Raw genomic sequence first — 21,983 nt, forward strand, 5'->3', positions numbered from 1 at the left:
CAGGCGTCGTGATCCTGCCGACCTGTCTCCGTCCATTCGGTCGTCCCTGGTCGGGCCTGTCCTCCTGTTTGGTCCTGTCTCCAGTCTGTCTGACTGGGTATATGCTCAGGAATGGCGTTGTCCGTTTGGGGGCATGACATTTCTGGCGGTGCAGGAACCGAATTCAACATGAATTTTGATTGCTCCATCAAGTTTTGCATTGCGTCATGTATTGCCTGCAGATTTGCTATCTGCTGGTCGTACATTTGCCGAAAACCTGCTGTCAATTCGGCCCGTAGTTGGGAAGCTTCTTCTGCCGTGATAAAGCCAACGGCTGTACTGTGGAATTGAAAATTTGCCATATGGATTAGCAATGTTCTCCCACTGTGGTCGCCAATTTGTTGATGTAATTTTTCAACAAAAATAAAGTAAAATTCAAAGACATAGAAAATATCCTTAAACTTGATTAATTAGTGCCTGAGATTAGGAATCTCTAAACACTGTACGGTACAGAAAATAAACTGGAAAATAAAAGACTGAAATTTAAAGTGGTGATCCCCAAATCTGACTTTGCTTTGTTGAAGTTGATTGAAGATGCCTTGCCAAATGATGATCCAAATCCTTAAATATTCTTTGAAGAAAACGTTCAGAACCGTCGCACTGTTTCACCAACCGTTCCCACCCGTTACAGAACTCAGAACTGCCTCTTTCATTGACACATGTCTTTAACCGCCTCGCCAACCGCATAACCCAACGACCGACCAACCGACCAATCTAGATACATAATTGGTCGCCAGATCAAAAGACTCACTGGTCGCCCCATCAAACGACCACTATTTGGTCTCTTCAATCGTCTGACCTATCAACAGACCTTTCTTCGCCCGACTTCCTTTTTCGACCGACCCCCATAGCAGCCAACCTTTGTATCAACCGACCCATTTATCCGACTGCGGATAATCCGACCTGCTTGCCCGACCGCGGACCATCTGACTTGCTTATCTGATTGAGAACCAACAGACTGAGAACCCACCGACTGACTCTGGATACCTTATTATTATTATTATTATTATAATTATTATTATTATTATTATTTTTTTTTTTTTGCGTAACAATTATATTTATTTTAAAATTGTCAATATTATTAGTTAAATATTATTGTCTTAAATAGCTATCCCTAATAAAAAATATCAACTATGTTGAGACTGACAGAATATATATATATATATTCATGGAGCTGAAATAGTGAAATGAAGTGAAGTTATATGAAATGGGACTAAAAATGAAACTTGCTTGTTTTGTTATATCAGGGCGACTTCAGACACGAAATGAAATGAAGTGAATGGGAGAGAAAGGCGGGGCGCATTATAATAACGCACCTCTAATTTTCACTGAGCAGAAATGAAAGGAAAGTACCACCTCAAATTTTAATCGGTTTCATTTATCAATTAAATTAAATTAATTGATTGATTTGGCGACGGCGACGACCACGATGACGACGTCGAAAATGGCTGTAGGGCTGCTGCTGCTGCTCGTATCCTCCTCCCTTCTCCCGCCGGCGGTGCAGTCTCACCTCCTCCCCCTCACACCCGACTACTACCGCAAGTCGTGCCCTCGATTCTCCAAAATCGTCCAGGAAGTGGTGGTGGACAAGCAGCTGGGCTTCCCGACCACCGCCGCCGGGGCCCTCCGCCTCCTCTTCCACGACTGCGTAGTGGGCGGGTGCGACGCCTCCCTGCTCATCGCCTCCAACGCCTTCAACGAGGCGGAGCGGGACAGCCCCGACAACCGGGACCTCCCCGGGGACGCCTTCGACGTGGTGACGCGGGCCAAGACGCGGCTGGAGCTGGAGTGCCCCGGGGTGGTGTCGTGCGCCGACATCCTGGCGGAGGCGACGCGGGACCTGGTGTCGATGGTGGGCGGGCCGTTCTACGGGGTCCGGCTGGGGCGGCTGGACGCCACGGAGTCGCGGGCGGGGGCGGTGGAGGGGCACATCGCACGCCCCAACATGTCGCTCTCCCGCATCATCGACATCTTCGCGGGCAGCGGCCTGGGCGTGCCGGAGATGGTGGCGCTGGCGGGGGCGCACACCATCGGCTTCTCCCACTGCGCCCAGTTCGCGGGCCGGATCTTCTCAGAGCCGCCCGACCCGAGCATGAACCCGGCCTACGCGGAGGGCCTCCGGAAGCTCTGCGCCAACTACACCCGGGACCCGTCCGTGGCGGCGTTCAACGACCCCATGACGCCCGGGAAGTTCGACAACATGTACTACCTGAACCTGCAGCGGGGGATAGGCCTGCTGGCGTCGGACCAGGCCATGGCCGCCGACCCGCGGACCAGGGGCTACGTGGACCTCTACGCCGCCAACCAGACGGCGTTCTTCCAGGCGTTCGCCAGGGCCATGGAGAAGGTGGGCGAGATGAACGTGCTGCTGCCCGGCGGGGGGAGGGGGGAGGTCAGGCGGAGGTGCGACGCCACGAACACGCTCACGGCCGCCTGACAGGCTCCGGCGATTGGAACGATACCGATAATATCATTATTCATTATTGGCCAATACTGCTGACTGACACGCATTGAGTAATGAGTAGCAGTAGCTAGCTGCAGCCGTGACTGTGGCTGTGGTGACTGATCGACGATGCATCCAAATAGGGTTGAATTGATCTAATTTTTTGTACTGGGTCTGATGGGCAGGGGGCAGCAGTATGAAAGCAGGCATACGCAGATTGATTGGTTGGTGGGTTGGTTGATGGGTGGATATATGTATATATTGGCATGGTACTATGTGTTAGTTTGTGTGTCTTGGTATGGAATTACGTAATAAATAATTTGATACTCCATTATACCATACCTCATGAAAATAAAAATAAAAATAGTGGTATATTTTTATTTGATAATGGAACTGCATATAATATTTTATTGCCAAACGCAATCAAATTCAGATGACCAGAAGAAGATAATATCCCAACTCTTGTAATTCTTTTCTTTTGGCTAGCTAAAAGATGGGAGAATACTAATCAATGCCTTACATATTTTAAAAATAAAAAATAAAAATCGAGAATTCATTGTATATATAAAACTAACAATGTCCATGTTCGGTGACGGATTACTTCACATCATAGCAGTCACGCACACAACCTAATACCATGCAAGTGGAACGAATGAATAAACAAACACGCATGCAGATGCAGCCTTTGATCAAGGCAATGAAAGTAATCTGGTCAAGGAAGCCAAGCCACTTAACATCATCCATCCAATAGACAGCACACAGCACGGACACGGGGTGGGCTGGGCGATCATATTTAGTAAAACATGCATAGATTATCCATGCGCATAAGAGAAATGACTTCCAACAAAGAGAAATCATCGTGTTTTGTCCACTATCTACAAGCAAAAGCATAAGCAAAAATGATATAATGGCTATTTAGCACAATCAAGGCACTTACAATACGCTTACAGTAGTGATACCTTTAACTTGTTAGCAAGAAGCCATCAAAGTAATCACCACCACATGCAGATTTCCGCATGTTTGTGTAGTGTTATCAAAGGAATGTGGCTCCTCATATGGCACATAAAGATACCATTGAAACAAAATCATGAGAAGAAACTCTTACATACATATAAAGGATATAGAATGTACTTCCATCCCATGCATGGACAATACTGACCATAGTGATTAAGCTAGGAAGCTGCGGAATCATCATATTGATCATTTAATGGCCAAACTCTCGGAGAAAATAGCAAAACAATGAAACTGCACCACAAATCTGCAACATGTACAGCCATCAAGCTTCCTGTTTTTGACGCGGCTGTAACGTAAGCAGGATTTTCTTCCTTGGTCCCTGGGATTAGTTAGCCTTCAATAAGAATGCGTGTAATATCTTATCCAAAGAAGCAAATACAGCAAAGCTTTAACTTTTTTTTTTATATACCACTGAGCTAATAGCCCGTCGTGCGAGCCTCCCGCTGGGTTATACTACAAATTTATTTTACATTCAAAATATCACATCAACATCTATTTATATCATATCAAACAACTATTCAAATTCAACTTTTTACTACTAAAAAATCCAAACCCAAAAACCCTAACCCACAAACAAACACACCATAAAAAATTCTTCCTATCTAGTTAACGGTCAAACATATAGCTAAAATCGGCAAGAACACCCAACATTTGAAATAATGAAGGATTATCTAGGGCCAATGTTAATGAAACACAAAAAATCTAAACATCCTTGTACTTCGCTTTTTAGTTTTAAGCTTATAGGTAGCTTTGCGAATTCAAAAGCTCTGACAAGCTCAAGACAGATTACATTCCATGCATAACATTAAATAAAGTTAGAGTATTACCATGGGTAATCCCATTTCTTTTAGGTCTCTCTCAGTCATCCGTTTCAAAGAATACATATCCACCTGCACAAGGGATCAACTTCAAATTGTTAATAAGGATCATCAAATTTCTCAAGTTACATAATATTTTGTTTATTCACTAGCATAGCTGATAAACACAAGGAAGAAAGAGCAGGCATTTAGAATTGGCAATGGCCTCTGCAGCAGAAAATGGACATGAAAATATTGACTCCACATTAAAAGTGAATCATTTGAGACTAACAGCAAATAGTTTTCATCCGAGCCAGGCAAATTCACTTAAGCCCTTTTATTTATGCATTCATGAGGACGGTAAATTGACTGCTTCTTCACTTTCTTAAAGTGTAATGACTGGGGCATTAAAGAAGGGTAGAAGGGAAGCGAAGAGAAACTCCATGCAGAACAGTAAAGGTACAAAGCAGTTAAAATATCACATAAGATTACGTACTTCCTCGGCCTTAAAGAGAATAGTATATTTTTCAAGACCCAATGAACGCAAAAAGCTCTCAACAGTAACCTGATCATCCACCTGCAAGCATAGAACCCAGTTGGCAACGCATTCAAATTGACCTTGATGATACAATCACATATATTCTAAGATATTTCAATTCTTCCTTCGTCTTTCGGAATTCTTATGTGTATTTAACACTGCAATATTAATATACTTGACATATTTGTAAGAAGGATAACAAATCTGTGGAATTCTACCAGTAACTATTGAAGAAAGGGTCATCCTAGCAACTGGACACAGATAAATTGTGGAACTTATATAATAAATTTTTTCAAGTAGGTCATTTAAAAGGTGCAAACTCTTTGGGCCTAATAAAACAATCAAAGTAGGAGCTCAATAATATTAAGTGCAGAGGGAAAGCTAGGATGTTCTCATGTTCAGAAAAGTGAACCTTCCATGCACATATAATCCATTATTTCAATTTCTGAGAAATATGCAATTGGTTTATGAAGTTCAAATTTAAAAAAAGAACTTTCAGTTTCTTTCATCTCTCTAAAATTATCAATTTTATCCTTTCAAATAATCCAAGTAAATTAGGCATTGCAATTTTATTGACCACAATGGATGATCACATCAACTCTAATATATGCCAAGATAATTAAAAAAAAATAAAGAAAGAAATAAAGAGTCTAGGGAAGAAAAAAGTAATAAATAATAAGAGAACGGCACCCCATATGAGCTTTTCTGCAGAAAATTCCCAGATGCAGGAAGTATAGGGTTGATTGGTGCCATAGGCTTCATCTGTCCAACTGGTGGAGCCATTTTACTCAAGTGAGATGAACTCATGGGTCTCGAAATATCCAAAACATCTTTTGAAACGTATGAATTTTTCCTAGCATCATCATATGGCCTAACAGCATATCTCATTTGCAGTTCATCATCCCTTTTTGGTGCAGTCACACCTCTACTTGTTGCAAAAGATTCATCAGGTGATCTTTGCCTCAACCGATCCAATGTCCATGGAGAATAAGAACTAATACCTGACTCCATTCTGTCCATTGACTTGGGAGCTCTCATTCCGGGTAAATCTCGCATCATACCAGGATAACTAGACTCAGGAACACGATTCCCAACATCTTTTTCCATATTAATGTTTCCCCCACCTCCAGTGGCTTCCAGGGTGTTCTGTTTCCTATGATTTGGTGCATGCTGAACCCGAAATTCAGGTATGTGCTGGCTCATACTTTGGGTGACGGGCAGTGAATGTCTACCATCATTGGTCTCTATAGAGTACTGTCTGCCTTCCATTGGCTCTAAATTCTGCAGTCGGCTATCCTTTGACGCAGGTATCCTCCCCCGTGAAGATATGCTATTTGTAGAAGATTGTGAGGGCCTTGACAGAATATTGCGGAGATCCAGACCATTCTGCTGGTTATTTTGACTCTGCTTCAGCATATTTCTTTTCATGATTTTGTACCGGAGATCATCCTTGCTAAGATGGATGTCTTTATTCAATTGAAATCACCAAAATTTGCAGATTATTTACCAACCAAAACTCAAACAACAATAAAGAATATTAAATACAAGCCAATTACCAGAAGAAGCATTGGCATTTCTACCATCACCCCGCAATCTGCAAATCATTATTACAGAAATTATGTCTTCTATATCCTTTATTGGTCAAACACCACACATATACTGTCTAGTTCCTTTAGGATTAGCTAAGTGAAGTACCACCTTATTAAACCATTTTTCAGCAAAATGCCAAAAACAAATAATATTTAGACATACCAGTACATAAATCAACATGAAAGGTAATACTGTCAAGTATGTTAACAAATTCTAGAATTTTCAAAGTAGATAATTGAATATCAAATAATCAATCAAAACAAACCTTTTGTTGGTGATTTGGGCAGATGAATCTACCGTATTTCCAAGCCTTTCATGAACCGACCTTTTGCTTCCCGCCACCGGATGCAAATCAGTAAAAGACCTATCCATCTCACCCCCATCTCTTTTAACTACCTATAAACAAGAAAGAATCTAAATGCTCACGAAGAGTATGCATCGTAATCCTGGTTGTTCTTTTAAAAGCAATCAAACCCACTGTTTTAAGCTCAACCAAATTGTCACATATCAATGATATTCAAGCGCGCACACACGGACTCTCATATGACCTCCCATACGAACGAACATACTCAAAATACCCTCAGAAATGCATTCCAAAATCGCTTGAATAAATTACTGCGACTTTTAGAAAGCTGTTAAAAGAATTACCTGCCCGGTGCGTCCGAGGGTAATGGTAACTCGAGATCTTGAAGATTCCGACATTTGATCTTGCAAACGGTGTTAGGGATTCAGCAGAACTTGCGAATCACACTTGAATGGAAATGAAAAATCGACACAGAAACATATAATCAGGACTCGGTAACCGAGATTTGTCGTCCGCCAAATGGAAGGGCGGATTAGGGTTTCGCCATGTTTAGAGAGAGAAACAGAGGCCGAAAATTGCTTTGCTGGAGCCGAAACGCGAAAGCTAACCCGACAGTAGTACAAGCATGGCGCGTGCTATGAACTCGTTGGAGCACTCGGCATCAAAATGGCGGGCAGCGCAAGCCCATCCAAGACTCCGGTAGTCGACCCAACTTTTTGGGATTCCGACAACTGCAAGTTTGCGGGGCTTATAATTAATTAACAATCGCCTGGGCTGTATATATAACTTCGCTGCTGGGTTCATATTTTGAAGCGTAACTCGCCTGGGCTATGAAGGTAACCTACTGTAGTGGGCTAGTTGGGATTGCGTCCAGTTCTATGTTGTAGTCTGGCCAGCAGTCAACAATCAGCCCAATACTTTTATATTCTATGGGTATATCTAAAAATATTTCTAGTATATATTAATTTTATGTTTTATACCAATAAATTTCTAGGCAGTATTTATTTATATATATATATATATATAATAGTTGTAAGTGTAGAAATTTTAGATTTGTTATAACTTTGCAAAGTCCAACTTGGAGCGAAGCCAAATAAAATCTTCTCCCAAGTTCCCCATAATTGGCATCGACAAATATTGAAGTCATATGATAATTCGTGTACATGTGAAAATATATTACATAGTCTATTGACTAATTTGCCGTGCGAGTAATTTAATTAATGGCCCTCTTCAACAGATAGTATAGACATAGTCACTTCAAATTCAATCCACCAAGCAAGTCAGGGACCCTAACTTGCCAGACCTTAATTTCCTTATCCAAGCTGCCGCTGTAGAGCAGGTAGGATTGGGCTTGGGCTTGGGCGTGGGCCGAGTCGGGGTCGGAGTCCGCCGCCAAAGCCAAACACTTGACCGGACTCGCATGCCCTTCCAGCACTCCCAAACACGCGTAGTCACCCATCACCCCCCTCCGCCAAATCCTCACCGTCCGATCCGCCGACCCACTGCACACCAAATCGGAATCCCCGCCCCCCGCAGTTGCATGAATCGCCAGGCACAGGATCGCCTGGGTGTGCCCCCTCAGCGCCCCCGCCACCGCCATATGGCCGACGCCGTTCGTCTCCCTCTCCCAGACGATGATCGACCGGTCGCAGGCGCCCGAGAAGAGCGTCGAGCCGTCGCTGCTCAAGGCCAATGTGTTCACCGCCGATTTGTGCCTCTCCAGAGTCGCAATCAAGGAGTGCTTGCCCTTGCCCTCCCCCGCCACTCTCACCCACACCTTGATTTTCTTGTCCGCCGATCCCGTGTACACTGTGCCGTCCCTGGACAGCACCACGGCGTTTATGGCGTCATCGTGTGCGTTTTGGACGGACTCCAGGCACCTGAAGCTCGACGTCTGCCACACTTTGAGCGTCCTGTCCCACGACACGGAGTACAGCAGCGACCCGTCCGCCGTCACGGCGAGAGCCGAGACGGCGTCCACGTGATGCACCCACGTGCATCTCTTGTGCCCCCGGACTTTGACGTAGTTCTTTGCGGAGAAGAGACGCGAACACCGGTCGCCCAGCGTCGGGAGGATCGCCACCAATCTGTGCTTCTGCTGCTGTGAGGAATCAATTCTCCATACGCGAATTCTGTGGTCGTGGTGCGCTGTGAAGATTCTGGCGCCTACAACCGCAATGGATTTCACGGCGCTGAGGTTGGCTGCAATGGGGTGTTCATTGCAGGAGGTGGGATCTCGATCCCATGTTCGGAGCTGGCCGTCGGAGTCGCCAGCGTAGAGGCGTTTAGCTGCGATTGCGAGAGAGAAAATGTAGGAGCGGGCTCTGAGTGTGGCCAAGCAGTGGTGGTGGGTGGGTGGGGGTTGGTGGGACTGGGAAGAAGGGAGGGGTGACAAGGAAGGAAGGGATTGGAGACTGGACTGTGAGGAGAGGGAAGACGGAGGATTAGGAGTAGGATCGAGAGGGAAAGGGAAGTTGTGGGAATCTCGGAGTTGATTTGAATGGAAAAGTCTGACCATACTTTGTGGTTATTCCAGCGTAGAAGAAAATAAGAAGAAGAAGAAGAAGAAGAAGAAGTTGGTGTGGATTGGAGAAAACTGAGTGAGAATGAGTCACTTATATAGAATAGAGCAGAGCAGAGATGGAAGAGGGAGTGAGTGTTTGTTATGTGGAATGAATGAAATAGTTGCTATGAAATATGATCCTACTAGCAGTAGGAGGGAATATGATCTGATTTGATGAGAGTCAATAAAGAAGTCGTGCAGGTGTGAAAATGAAGAAGATGATTGCAGATTCATTTGTAGGCTAGCTGGCGGCCTCTGCCTTGCCTGCCTGTAAACGGCGGGGTGGGGGATGCAAGTTGGAACAAGACATTTATGCATATCTAGAGAGAGAGAGAGAGAGAGAGTTGAGGTCCCTGAGGAAGGAGGGAAGGAATGGACAAAAAGAAAGCGCCCCTGGCCTGGGTGACCGCGATCTATCTCACTAAAACAACCACAACAACATATTGGAGGAAACTTCTTCGTCCCTGCCCTCTCTCCCACTCCCATGCCTCAACATCAGACATACATGTAATTGATCATACATCCTCTTAAAGTTATGCTCTTAGATGGCGATAAGAAGCTCTTGTATAAATAGTATTTGTTTTATTTTTATCCCCCGAGTACTTTGGCTCTGGACTGGACTGGACACGTGTGTTAGACGGACGTTTATAGGGTTTCTTATTGTGTTTGCGTCAAGTATTTAGTCGCACAATCAGACAGTCACAAATTGTTGAATTAGTGAAAAAGAATAATATTGACTTAATTTTCTTATAAGATTATTTTAGTTTATTTACTTTAATAAAGTACAATCATTATTTCAATTTATAGCATGTATTCTTCCATCCATTTGATGAGGAGTTGAATAGAGCTGGGCCAAAAACAAAGAGGCCCGATTATATTGAGATTCAGTCAGTCGGTGGTCAATATATTGCGGCGGAGATAGAAAACCACACTCCAACTGGCCAAGTAGCCAATCGCCAGCCCCCTCCAATCTCCTCTTCTAGTCTAGCGACATACATACAATTAAAATAATTAATTAATAAATATATAAAAATTGTTGTAATCCTATTTGACAACCCATACCCATAGTTTAATTCTCCCCCCAAAAGCACTACTTATTTTCGAATTATGTATTTTTTAAAATAAATATTATATTTAATAACTATTTTTATTTAAAAGGATTATATATCTATAAAATATTTTTCATGCTACAATTTAATTTTACTCTTCAAAGAAAAAATTAAAAATATTAAAATACCTTCAAATCAAAATATATGCGAACGAACCATTATAATCTATTTTTGAATTTAAATGGAATTCAAGTTGGAGGGGGGAAAAGGCAGCAGTCGCTGTTGGTCATTTATGGCCAAGCCAGAGGCGACTTTGCCCAAATTTTCCTTTGTCCTATCCAATCCTTGCGCGTCTTTATTTCAGGTCATATATTGGCTTAGTATGACTTATTTTTCAGACTTAATTTGTAAAGTATTAGGTTCAATCGGGGTTTACCCTGTGTGTACGGAACTTTAATACTCCCTCCGTCCCGCATACCATTTCCACATTGCCGTTTCTGCTCGTCCCACGTACCATGTCACTTTTATTTTCTGGAAAATGATTATACACTTTAATTTCATTTTAAACTTTTTAATTTTACTTTTTTTTAAATTTTAATTAAACTAATTAGTTATTTTAATCTTAATTTATAATTATTCATAGGATAATTATTTTCACTAATACATTTTTAATTATCTACTAATTACACTCTTTCTAAAATACCGTGTGTACAGTATAGTAGCAGATACCATATATGGGACGGAGGTAGTACAAATTTCTTAATACTAGATTAGTTGGATTCATCCAATCTAGTTCTAGTTCTAGTAAAGGCCTGCATCTGTGTGGCCTCGAATGGGCCAACCTAAAGGACTTGGGCCGAACCGTATATTTACTAAGAAAAACAACGTCTATGTTTTACTTTAGTTTATTTGCAGGACTGATCTAATGGTTGGCCTTGGAGCAAAGACGAGAGAGCTACTGTTTTATGGCACGAGGCACATCTAAGGTGTGTTTGTCTGGCTTTGATTTTTGAGTTAGAAATATAAATAATAAAAATTTTGAATTTGAACAGTTATAGTTATATGATGAATAGTATATTTGAAGGAGAATCCAAGAAAACAAACACACCCCTAATGGATCTTCATGCTGCCTAATTAATGACTGTACTAATTGTTAATTGAACCCAACCATCAATGTAATAATGTGGAAGAGCAAAAAACATCCATCATCACTCGTCGATCTCATCTGTAAATAAGATGAATCCAATCATATATATATATATAAGAACGCAATGAATTCAATAAAAAATAAGGAGTAACAAATAAGTATACACGATACGAGAATGTATGTAATGTGCGTATGCCTGCCCCTGCCTGTAATCATGATCCTATATATAATAAATATCATAACAACAGCAACGACGACGACAGGAATCCGAGAAGCAGCAGCAGCGCCAGTCCAGGGCCCCGCTGCAGCTGGTGGGCCCCGCCACCCGTATCCGAGTCCGACTGGCCGGTCGGGGTCACGCCCGGAGCCCCCGGGGCGACGTAATTAGGGTTGGAGCCGTACAGCTGCTGGATGCCCGCGATGTCGTCGCCCGCCAGCTCCACCTTGCGGGTGCCCGACGTGATGGACGGGTACATGATCGCCTCCTCCGCCGAGCTGTGCCCCAGCCCCAGCAGATGCCCGATCTCGTGCACCGCCACCGACTCCAGGTCCACTCCCGCCGGGCTATTCCGGAGATCGCCGCCGTCCACCACCCAATTCTCGTCGCCGTCCAAGTGGAATACCCCCGCCGGCGGGGAGAAGGCGTGCGCCAGCGTCCCCAGCACGCCGTCGAACGGCTCCCCGTCGCCGTGCTCCCCGCTGAAGAACCCAATCCTTATGTCGGTGCGGCCGCCGCCCGCCTCCACGAACGTCAGCGGCGTCACCTCCGACCACCGCTCGAAGGCGCGCTGGAACACGCCCCGGACCCTGTCGGAGAGCTCGTTGTCGAAGGAGTAGGTGAGGCGGCTTCTTCTCCTGGGCCACCGCGGGCGATTCGGGAAGAAGGAGTAGTGCGCCACTGTGCCGAGGCCAGCAGCGGTGCCGGCGTTGTGCCTGCGCATCATCGTGGAGGTGCCGTTGACGACGTCCGGATTGCCGCAGCGGGGGAGCACGATGTGCCGCAGCGTGGGGGGGTCGAGTTCGCCGGTGGCGTCGAGGTTGAAATTGAGCTGGTAGCTCTTGACCGCGGATTCGAGGAAGTCGTCAAATTCGTCGGAGAAATCGTGATCGCCGGAGCTGTTGAGGTAACCGAAGCGCTGGAAGTATTTCTTGAGGGTGGATAGGCCCGGGGTTTGAAGGCCTTTGCGGCAGCCGGCGAGGCCATTGAAGGCGTCCCAGATGGAAGAGTTGGGCTTGGGGATCAGGGAGGGAGGGATGGAGGAGATGTTGGGGAAGAAGTGGGCCGAGGCAGGCTTGATGATTGGCTGATCAGTGGAGATATCTGAGAGCACTGTGAGCAGCAGCAGCAACAACAATAACCGATTTGGATTTGGAGGAGGAGAAAGAGAAGGATTATTGATGCTGGTGTGAGGTCGTGTCATGGTGTATTATTATGTACTAGGAATGAAATAGTATGTGATCCGTCTGTCTGTGTCGGCAGGCAGGAGCTGAACTGTGGCAGAGCTTGCTTAATTAATAAAAACCCCCCTGTTTGATACTTGAACTCGATCGTTCGGGTTCTAGTACAAAACAACACGACGATGATGATGATGATGATGGTGGTGGTGACGTACGTTGTTGTAGTTAAGTTCTAATAAGTCGGTTTAATTAACGTGTGGCTGTGGGTGTGGGTGTGGGGAAGAAAGAGAGGCAGTCCAGCCAGCCGGACAACTGATTCAACAATATTAATCTGTCAGGTCAGTTCGTCGACTCGGACTTAGTCAGCTTTTAATTAATTTTGATATACTAGTACGATAAATTATTAAGCTACTACGATCGAGAGTCAGCCAATTAGATATCTGGTCTGAGGGAGGTTGTTACTTGCTACTGCTAGTTAGTTAGCTTCGTCTAAGTTGTTGCGCAAGACTTTTCAATTACGTGCCACGAAGACCTTACTCTTATTAATTAATTCGCCTAGGATATTAGAAATGTCAACTTTCGTATTATGTTGGTTAACCTGTTTCTGTAATACTTTTTGTGACACACGCACACGCATTTAAACAAATAGATAAATAAATAAATAAATAATTGTGGTGTGTAAACAAGAAGTTGCAGCAGGATTATTGAGTTGGAACCAAACAAACAGACTGAAAGTGGGCTAATGCTTTATATGGGGTGGCTCCGTGGCTGTATGTCTGTATCATGTATTACTTGTTCTATTTACACTAGCACTACCAGGCCCCGATCGATCCATCCTTCCATCTTCAAACAAATAATCCAACCCATCCTTGGATTAACTGCCAATGTCAAATCGTCTTCATAAATATATTTTCTTCTGTTGTCATAATAATAATAATAATACATAGTTGAAGATTGAAATTGATTGTCCCTCTAAACAAAACGCAAGGGCATGGAATCTTTAATAAGGAGGTTCATGTTCTGGCCGTCGATGTCAGTCATGTTGATGGAAAAGTAATAGAAAGATTGCTCAGAATCAAAGGTATGTCCTATTTAATTTGTTTATACACATATAGATGTTTCTCCGGGTGATGCTGGAATCGAATGAATAGTTGCAGTGACGGCAGTGGGTCCTAACCCTAACTTCTTTCCTTCATGAACATAAATGTCAACACATTATATAGAAAGACATCCCAATATCCCATTCCCATTCCCATTTCCATAGTCACCATATGTATATACATAATCTCTTGGAAAATACTAATGAGATGTTGATATGAGAAGAGAGCAAGAGGGTGAAGGTGAGGCTGGGCTGGCTAGGCTAAGTGAAGTCCCGAGTGCCAGCCAGCCATGATCACATATATTCCTTCTGGATAGGCAAACTCAATCTTACTTTCTTATAACAACACGCACATCATATATGTATATATAACTGGTTGCTTGCTTTCTTGCTTCGTTACTTACTCAGTAGCTGAGCTGCCGAGTCCTGAGTTTGGGTCCTCATTGATTCACCACCCTCCGGTCCCCTCCCCTCTTAACCAACTAACACACCCCCACCAACCATCCATCAACCACCTGATCCACCATTATCCCTTCTTCTTCTTCATTCTCCATTCTTAATTTGATCAAACTAATTAACTGCCAACCCTAAACTTCCCAGCCAGTTCCCCATCTAATTTATTACATTTTATTATTGACAGAGACAGATAACATAGATAAACAACACTCACTTCAGAAATCCAAACCAGAGAGATGAGATGAGATGAGATGAGGTGAGAAGATACACACAAATACAAACACACTGATACAGACGATGATACACCCCACTCCACTCACCACTCACTGATCATGACCACATCAATTAATTGATTAAGCAAGCAAGCAATGATCATAAGAATCCACCCTTCTCCCGTCCTCTGCCCATGAAAATCTTCCTTGAGTTCTTTCCAACGTCCATTCACCATCCATTTCCCCATGGCTTCCCACCACTTTCCCTTTACTAGTAGTACCTCAATTCTTATCATTTGCCCACTGCTCATCCACCTTCACATGATCCTCTCCCTCTCCCTCCCTGCTCAATCCTTTTCCCAATCAACAAACTCCCCGCCAACCATCCCAACTTTCTATCCTCATCCTCCTCTTCCTCCGCCAAACTTATCATCATCATCATCATCATCATCATCATCATCATCCACTCGACAAGCTGCCGTGGGGAAGGCCATAGGTGTTGAATATTGTCCCACATTGCTAAATGTGTGGAAATTCCCCTAATATATAAGGGTGAAGGCCACTCCACCTATTACCAATTGGTTTTAGGTTGGATGCCCAGATCCCTTCTTAACATGATACCAGAGAAATGGTGTTTGTATTAGGTTTGAACCATCGGAAATCCTCTCCGTACCCACCCCAAGGGGTTCATCGTTGATGAGAATGTGTTGGATGTGCTGTACTGGAGGAACCTTCACCAACAACCTCAACCTCCTCAACCTGGAGCAGCAGGACAAGGACTATCCATCAACAACAACAACTCTTAGTGACATAGATGGAGATATAGAGATAGAGATCAGATTAAGCCCAGCAGAAAGCCGTCTGTACAACAAGTCCCCTTGCTTAGGGGAAACTCCTCAACCTCCCAGAGCCGTGTTTGGGGACAGCAACAGCAACATCACATCATCATGCAGAGACCTCCCTCGCTGTCACTTCCATCCACCGGGATGATGACGATGATGCCATCAACGTTGCCAAGACAGCCATCTCTAGTACTACTCCCAAAAGGGACCGCGTGTGGGTCTTGTAGGTTTGATGATGGTGTGTTATGGAGGCTCTGTTTGGATGGATATGTTGCCAGGAAGACGAGATCTCCGGGAAGAGATTCGCACATCTTCGTCCTTGATGCCCCTAGATCCCAAAAGGCGGCAAGTGTGATTAAATCCCTCAGCTGCAGCAGGCAAGGAGATCATGATTGCACTTGACGAGGGTCATGGCCTCAACGCTGATGCACTACAAAAGCTTGCCAGCATTGCTCCAAGCAAAGAGGAGGCCTCTCAAATCCTCTCATTCAGCGGGAGATCCCGCAAGGGTTGCTGATGCTGAATCATTCCTACACCGTCTCCGTACAGCCGTTCCATCTGCCTTTGCGCGGTTCGCCGCTACGCTCGCCAGATCAAAGTACAACCTGGAGGTTTCGCGAGTCAAGGAAGACTTGGAGTCCCTTGAATCAGCCTGCAAGGAGCTCAGGGTACCAAAGGCTGGGAACCGGCTAGGGAGAGGGAGAAATTATGCCATTTGACCTCAGCGCTTTGACGAACCTTTCCAATTCGTGGTGCAAGAAGTGGTTCGGGCAGAAGGGAAGCGCTGCTGCTGCATTCGCAATAAACATAATAATAATAATAATAATAATAGTAATAATAGAATTAGGGATGATGATGATCGGGAATTAGTGTACGAGAAAACAAGAAAGAAAACAAATAAAGAACACAGAGGTTTTACGTGGTTCGGTGACGGTGTATCAACCTATGTCCACGGGCAGGAACCAGAGAGATTTTATTATACTGATTCAGAGATTTACAATATGTCATCCGATTAAGAACCATAGTTGTCTATTTATAAGCATACCAAAACACCATAAATCCTAAGCCCATTTGTTATTAATTAGGATAAGCCCAAAAGGAACCCTGCCAATTGAAACAGCCATTTCGCTTTGGTTTAGGGTCGGGTAGACCGCTAAATCCAAGTCACGTTTCAACAATCTCCACATTGACTTGGAGTTTCTCCAATCGCCAAAGGTTCGTCAGTATCTCTCAGTCGTCTCCTTCCTGCCAGATGCCCCGAGAAGGCTTTACCTCCTACGAATATTCACCAAGTTCAAGCAGTGCTCAAACTTCTCCGTTGGTAGCGCCTTTATCAACATATCAGCTGGATTGTGTTCTGTAGCTATTTTCTGAATATAAAACTTGTCTTCCTCCAGAACATCACGGATAAAATTCAACCTTACATCAATATGTTTGGTTCTCTCATGATACACTGGATTTTTAGCCAAACTCAAAGCACTTTGACTATCACAGAATAACACCGGTTTTTCCACCTTCAGACCCAAACTCTGTACCAGACCATGTAACCAGATACCCTCCTTAATACCTTCAGTCATTGATATGTATTCCGCCTCAGTCGTCGACAATGCAACCGTAGGTTGTAAAGTAGACTTCCAACTGACTGCACATCCAAACAGAGTGAAGATAAAACAAGTTAGTGATCTTCGTTTCACCAAGTCACCCCCGTAATCAGAGTCTGCATAGCCGACAAGATCATCACTATGGCCTTTATCATCATATACCAGAAAAATATCAGACGCTCCTTTCAAATATCGCAAGATCCACTTTACAGCTCCCCAGTGAGCTTTACCTGGATTAGCCATAAACCTGCTCACCATACTAACCGCATAAGCGAGATCCGGTCTCGTACATACCATCGCATACATAAGACTTCCAACTGCACTTGAATATGGAACCGTCTTTATGTAACTAACCTCTTCATTTGTAGCCGGTATAGTGCTTCGATCAAGTTTAAAGTGTGCCGCCAAAGGGGTACTTACCGGTTTGGACTGATCAACAGAGAATGCCTGCAAAACTTTCTCAATATACTTTTCTTGAGAAACCCATAACCGTCTTGCTTCTCTATCACGCTAGATCTCCATACCAAGTATTTTCTTTGCCGCACCCAAATCCTTCATCTCAAACTCACACTATAGTAGAGCCTTCAAGTCATTAATTACAGCCATGTTCTTAGCTGCAATTAACATATCATCCACATACAACAGCAGATACACAAAGGAATCAGTAGAAACTTTCTTCGAGTAAACACAGTTATCAAACTGATTACGAGTATAACCATTGGACACCATGAATGAGTCAAATCTCTTGTACCATTGCCTCGGAGACTGTTTCAAGCCATACAGAGATTTCTTTAACAAGCATACCTGTGTCCCCTTTAGAACTGTAGAACCCCTCCGGTTGAGACATGTAAATCTGTTCTTCTAGATTACCATGAAGGAATGCTGTTTTTACATCAAGCTACTCCAGCTCCAGATCAAAAGCACCCACCATTGCCAAAAGAACCCGAATGGTTTTGTGTTTCACCACAGGAGAAAAGACTTCATGGTAATCGATTCCTTCCTTCTGTGAAAACCCTTTTGCCACCAGTCTCACCTTGAACCTAGCAGGTTCAACACCAGGAATTCCCTCATTTCTTTTAAAGACCCACTTGCATCCCACTGGCTTCACCCCTTTTGGTAGTGCAACAAGATCCCAAAGTCTTGTTCTTTTCAAGAGACTGCATCTCTTCATTCATTTCCATAATCCAAGTTTCTGCATCTTTACTCGTCACAGCTTCTTTATATGTCTTTGGCTCATCAGAGCCAAGATCATCACCAACCGCTAGTGCATAAGCAACATAATCCATGTCACAAGTATTGACACATCCTGCAAACCTAGCTGGTTTCTGAATATTTCTCTTTCCCTTTCTTGCTCAGCTTCCCCCTCAACCGGTTTCCCTTAAGATTTTGACTGATCTGGTTGATCGGATTGATCAATAGTATTATCCTGCTGCTTTTCCTCTAACACAACTCTGTCAGGAGTCTCAAACTCCACCCTCTGGTTAGCACCACAATTTTTTTGTACTTCACAACCTCTACTCTGATCAAGCATAGCAGATTCATCAAAGGTTACATCTCTGCTAATAAGAAATTTACCAGGATTTTTACCTTCTGTACACCACAGTCGATAACCTTTTACTCCTGTTGCATACCCTAGAAATATGCATTTTACCGCCCTCGGCTCCAGCTTACCATCATTCACATGAGCGTATGCAGGGCATCCAAATATTCTTAGATTACGAAGTCAATTGCAGTTGATGGAGATCTATTAACCAGATAGCTAGCAGTGTTTACTGCTTCAGCCCAGAATTGCTTAGACAAGCTAGCAAATATGCGCATACACCTAGCACGCGCCATGAGGGTCTGCAACTCCATTTTGCTGTGGTGTGTGTCGTACAGTGCAGTGCCTCACTATACCTTCTTTCTTGCAGAAATCATCAAATGGAGCGTTGCAGAACTCCAACCCATTATCAGTTCTTAGAGTCTTGACCTGTTTACCCGTCGGTTTTTCAACCATGGTCTTCCACTCCTTGAACTTCCAAAACACCTCATCTTTAGTCTTTAGAAAGTACAACCAGACTTTTCTCGAATAATCATCTATAAAAGTGACAAAGTAAGAACACCCGCCCTGCGATTTCACCGGAGAGGGACCCCGTAGATCTGAATGAACATACTCCAGAATTTCTTTTGAAGTGTGATGACCGGTACTAAACCTCACCCTGCGTTGCTTCCCTTTTACACAAGCCTCACAGAATTGAATTTTACCTATCACATCTCCACCAAATAAACCCTGCTTGCTCAACACAGACAACCCTAGCTCACTCATGTGACCTAATCGCCGGTGCCACAAATTTGTCCTGTCATCATGTTTATCCAAGGACTGGGATACCGCCGCCGTTCCCATCACTGAACTGCCCTGTAGAAAATAAATTCCATGCTGCAGTTTTCCTTTCATCATTACCAGCGCACCTTTCAGGACTTTCACCCACTCACCTTCACTATGATATTTTAAACTATTCTTGGCTAAGGTGCCAAGAGAAATCAAATTCTTTCTGAGTTCAGGAACATACCAACAGTCAAATTTCCTGACAGTACCGTCATGCAATTTTATCTGCACTACCCCGCTCCTCTTTATGGCTAGAACCCCATCATCACCTAACTTCACCGTTCCATTCCACTCTTTAAAAGAAGTGAGTAGATCACGAGAGAACGTCATATAGTGAGAAGCACTGGTATCCATAATCCAGGAATTAGCAGTACTTGCACTACACGCTGTCAGAACTTCACCAAAGTCCCCATCATCAGAACTGTCTTGTACCACAGCAGCACTGCTGCCACTGTTACTAGAATCAACTTTTGTATTTCCCTTCTTTTGTGGACAATCCCTTTTAACGTGTCATTTCTCCTTGCAAGGATAACACTTAACTTTGCTAGAGGATTTTGATTTTGATCGCGGCCTCCCATTCCCGTTACCCCTCTCCTGTGGTCTTCCCCTACCTGCAAACAGACCTGAACCAGAACTACCCTCTTCCAGAAACCTTTCTTTTCAATTCTTTGGACATAAGGACATCTTTCACATCATTAACAGAAATTGTAGTTCTACCATATAGCATAGTATCTACAAAATTCTCATATGAACCAGGTAGTGAACACAATAAAATTAGGGCTTGATCTTCATCATCTACTTTAACCTCAACTCCTTGAAGATCAAGAATGACACCGTTAAAGGTATCAAAATGATCTTTTACCTGAGTACTTTCGGACATCCGGAGGGTGTAAAGACGTTGGTTCTGATATAACCTGTTCGTGAGAGAGTTGTTTTGGTACTTCTCACACAGTTTATTCCATAACCCAAAAGCCGTTGTCTGATCTACAACCTCCCGTAACACCTCATCAGTAACTGACAGTAAGATCATGGAATGAGCCCTTGCCAAAATCTCTTTATTTACCTCCTCCTTCGTGTCTTTAGGAAACTTGTCTTCTCTCTCCAACGCAGCCGCACATCCTTGTTGAACCAGAAGTGCCCTCATCTTGACCTTTCAGAGCGTGAAGTCATTCGACCCATTAAACTTCTCCAGATCAAACTTATACGAAGACATCTTCAATCAATGAGATATGGTTCTAATACCACTTGTTATGAGAAAACGATAAAGAAAACAAATAAAGAACACAGAGGTTTTACGTGGTTCGGTGATGGTGTGTCAACCTACGTCCACGGGCAGGAACCGGAGAGATTTTATTATACTGATTCAGAGATTTACAATATGTCATCCGACTAAGAACCATAGTTATCTATTTATAAGCATCCCAAAACACCCTAAACCCTAAAACCATTTGTTATTAATTAGGATAAGCCCAAAAAGAACCCTACCAATTAAAACAGCCTTTCGCTTTAGTTTAGAATCGAGTAGACCGCTAAATCCAAGCCACGTTTCAACAATTAGAAATAGAAATAGAAACGGAAGTGGATAAGGAGGAGGAGGAGTACACGTACATGATGCTGGGCCTGCCCGTAATTGGTGAGTTGAGCGCGGAATTCCCTAACGTGAAGAAGGCGGCCTTGCTGGATGGTGATGTGGTTGCCAAAACAGGGCTGATGTTAGGAGCACGGTTGGCGGAGATACAGCAACACTTGGCCGAGAACAAGGGGCCGTTTGCAGGGGCAATGAGAGCCTTTCTTCGCAATGCGGAGCTGGAGATGGAAGTAGTGGTGCAGGACCAGGAGAGGGTGGTCCAGCTAGCAAAGGAAACCAGGGATTATTACTATCCATCGTCGGATTCGGATTCGGACTCCCTGCTGCAGAAGCAGAAGCGGAAGCGGAAGGAGAATCCACTGCAGCTGTTTGTTACAATGAAGAACTTTATGCAGATGCTTGATGGCGTCTGTGAGGACATTGCCAGAGATCTGGACAGGAGGAGGAGGAGGAGGAAAAGACCTACAGCACCGCCACCATCATCTGCATCTGTAGGGGGAGGAGGAGAATCAGGACACCCCTTGCTCCCCAGTCCCAGGGTGTTGAGGTTCCCAAAGCTACCGGAGAATTTCATGTCGGAGGAGGAGGAGGATTCAGGCGAGTCTCACAGGAAGAGGAGGATCGATCGTGAGGTAATGAAATGCTAAAATGAAACAGAGAGAGACTCACAGTGGTATTTGATACTAGTATTTGTTTATTGATTTATTTATTATTATTATTGACAAGCATAGAGATAGAAATACTGTACAATTTGCTCTGCATCAGCTGTTGTAACTTTGAGTTTCTGAAAAGCAGCATTGTGGTCTTTTGGAATCGGCTGCAACAGTCTACTACTGTTTTTAATGCACTCTGCTGCTATTTACTGCACACTGACTGACATACAGTACAAGTAATTTGTACATATCACTCGGGAATTCAGATGAACACAAGTCTGAAAA

General features: G+C 43.8%; 4 protein-coding genes and 1 pseudogene across 5 annotated transcripts; 2 read left to right on the forward strand and 3 right to left on the reverse strand.

Annotated features, from left to right (window-relative positions):
- Window positions 1–1,237: 1,237 nt before the first annotated feature.
- Window positions 1,238–2,869, forward strand: LOC127261756 (peroxidase 6). The gene has a single exon (XM_051290117.1). It carries the CDS (start codon window positions 1,469–1,471, stop codon window positions 2,474–2,476), a length of 1,008 nt encoding a protein of 335 aa, XP_051146074.1. The 5' UTR covers window positions 1,238–1,468; the 3' UTR covers window positions 2,477–2,869.
- A 145-nt stretch (window positions 2,870–3,014) lies between these two features.
- Window positions 3,015–7,409, reverse strand: LOC127261755 (uncharacterized). Of its 2 annotated transcripts, XR_007840980.1 has the most exons (8): window positions 7,070–7,409; window positions 6,687–6,817; window positions 6,388–6,425; window positions 5,522–6,297; window positions 4,790–4,870; window positions 4,324–4,386; window positions 3,442–3,815; window positions 3,015–3,357 (listed from the first exon to the last, which is right to left on the reverse strand). XR_007840980.1 is itself a non-coding variant. In XM_051290115.1 (7 exons), exons 1-7 carry the CDS (start codon window positions 7,121–7,123, stop codon window positions 3,759–3,761), a joined length of 1,200 nt encoding a protein of 399 aa, XP_051146072.1. In that variant the 5' UTR covers window positions 7,124–7,409; the 3' UTR covers window positions 3,359–3,758. The 2 variants fall into 2 exon arrangements, 1 of the variants encoding a protein (XP_051146072.1); XM_051290115.1 differs by lacking the exon at window positions 3,015–3,357 and having other exon boundaries at window positions 3,359–3,815.
- A 453-nt stretch (window positions 7,410–7,862) lies between these two features.
- Window positions 7,863–9,740, reverse strand: LOC127261869 (protein JINGUBANG). Its single transcript, XM_051290293.1, has one exon. The coding sequence runs from the start codon at window positions 9,241–9,243 to the stop codon at window positions 7,978–7,980; it is 1,266 nt and encodes a 421-aa protein (XP_051146250.1). The 5' UTR covers window positions 9,244–9,740; the 3' UTR covers window positions 7,863–7,977.
- Window positions 9,741–11,596: 1,856 nt separating this feature from the next.
- On the reverse strand, window positions 11,597–13,426 carry LOC127261612 (metalloendoproteinase 5-MMP-like). Its single transcript, XM_051289883.1, has one exon. The coding sequence runs from the start codon at window positions 12,903–12,905 to the stop codon at window positions 11,721–11,723; it is 1,185 nt and encodes a 394-aa protein (XP_051145840.1). The 5' UTR covers window positions 12,906–13,426; the 3' UTR covers window positions 11,597–11,720.
- A 1,110-nt stretch (window positions 13,427–14,536) lies between these two features.
- Window positions 14,537–21,843, forward strand: LOC127261658 (formin-like protein 8; annotated as a pseudogene).
- Window positions 21,844–21,983: the final 140 nt, after the last annotated feature.

This window comes from Andrographis paniculata, unplaced genomic scaffold, assembly GCF_009805555.1.
Source record: "Andrographis paniculata isolate CXL003 unplaced genomic scaffold, ASM980555v1 Contig64END, whole genome shotgun sequence".
NCBI classification, from domain to species: Eukaryota; Viridiplantae; Streptophyta; class Magnoliopsida; order Lamiales; family Acanthaceae; genus Andrographis; species Andrographis paniculata.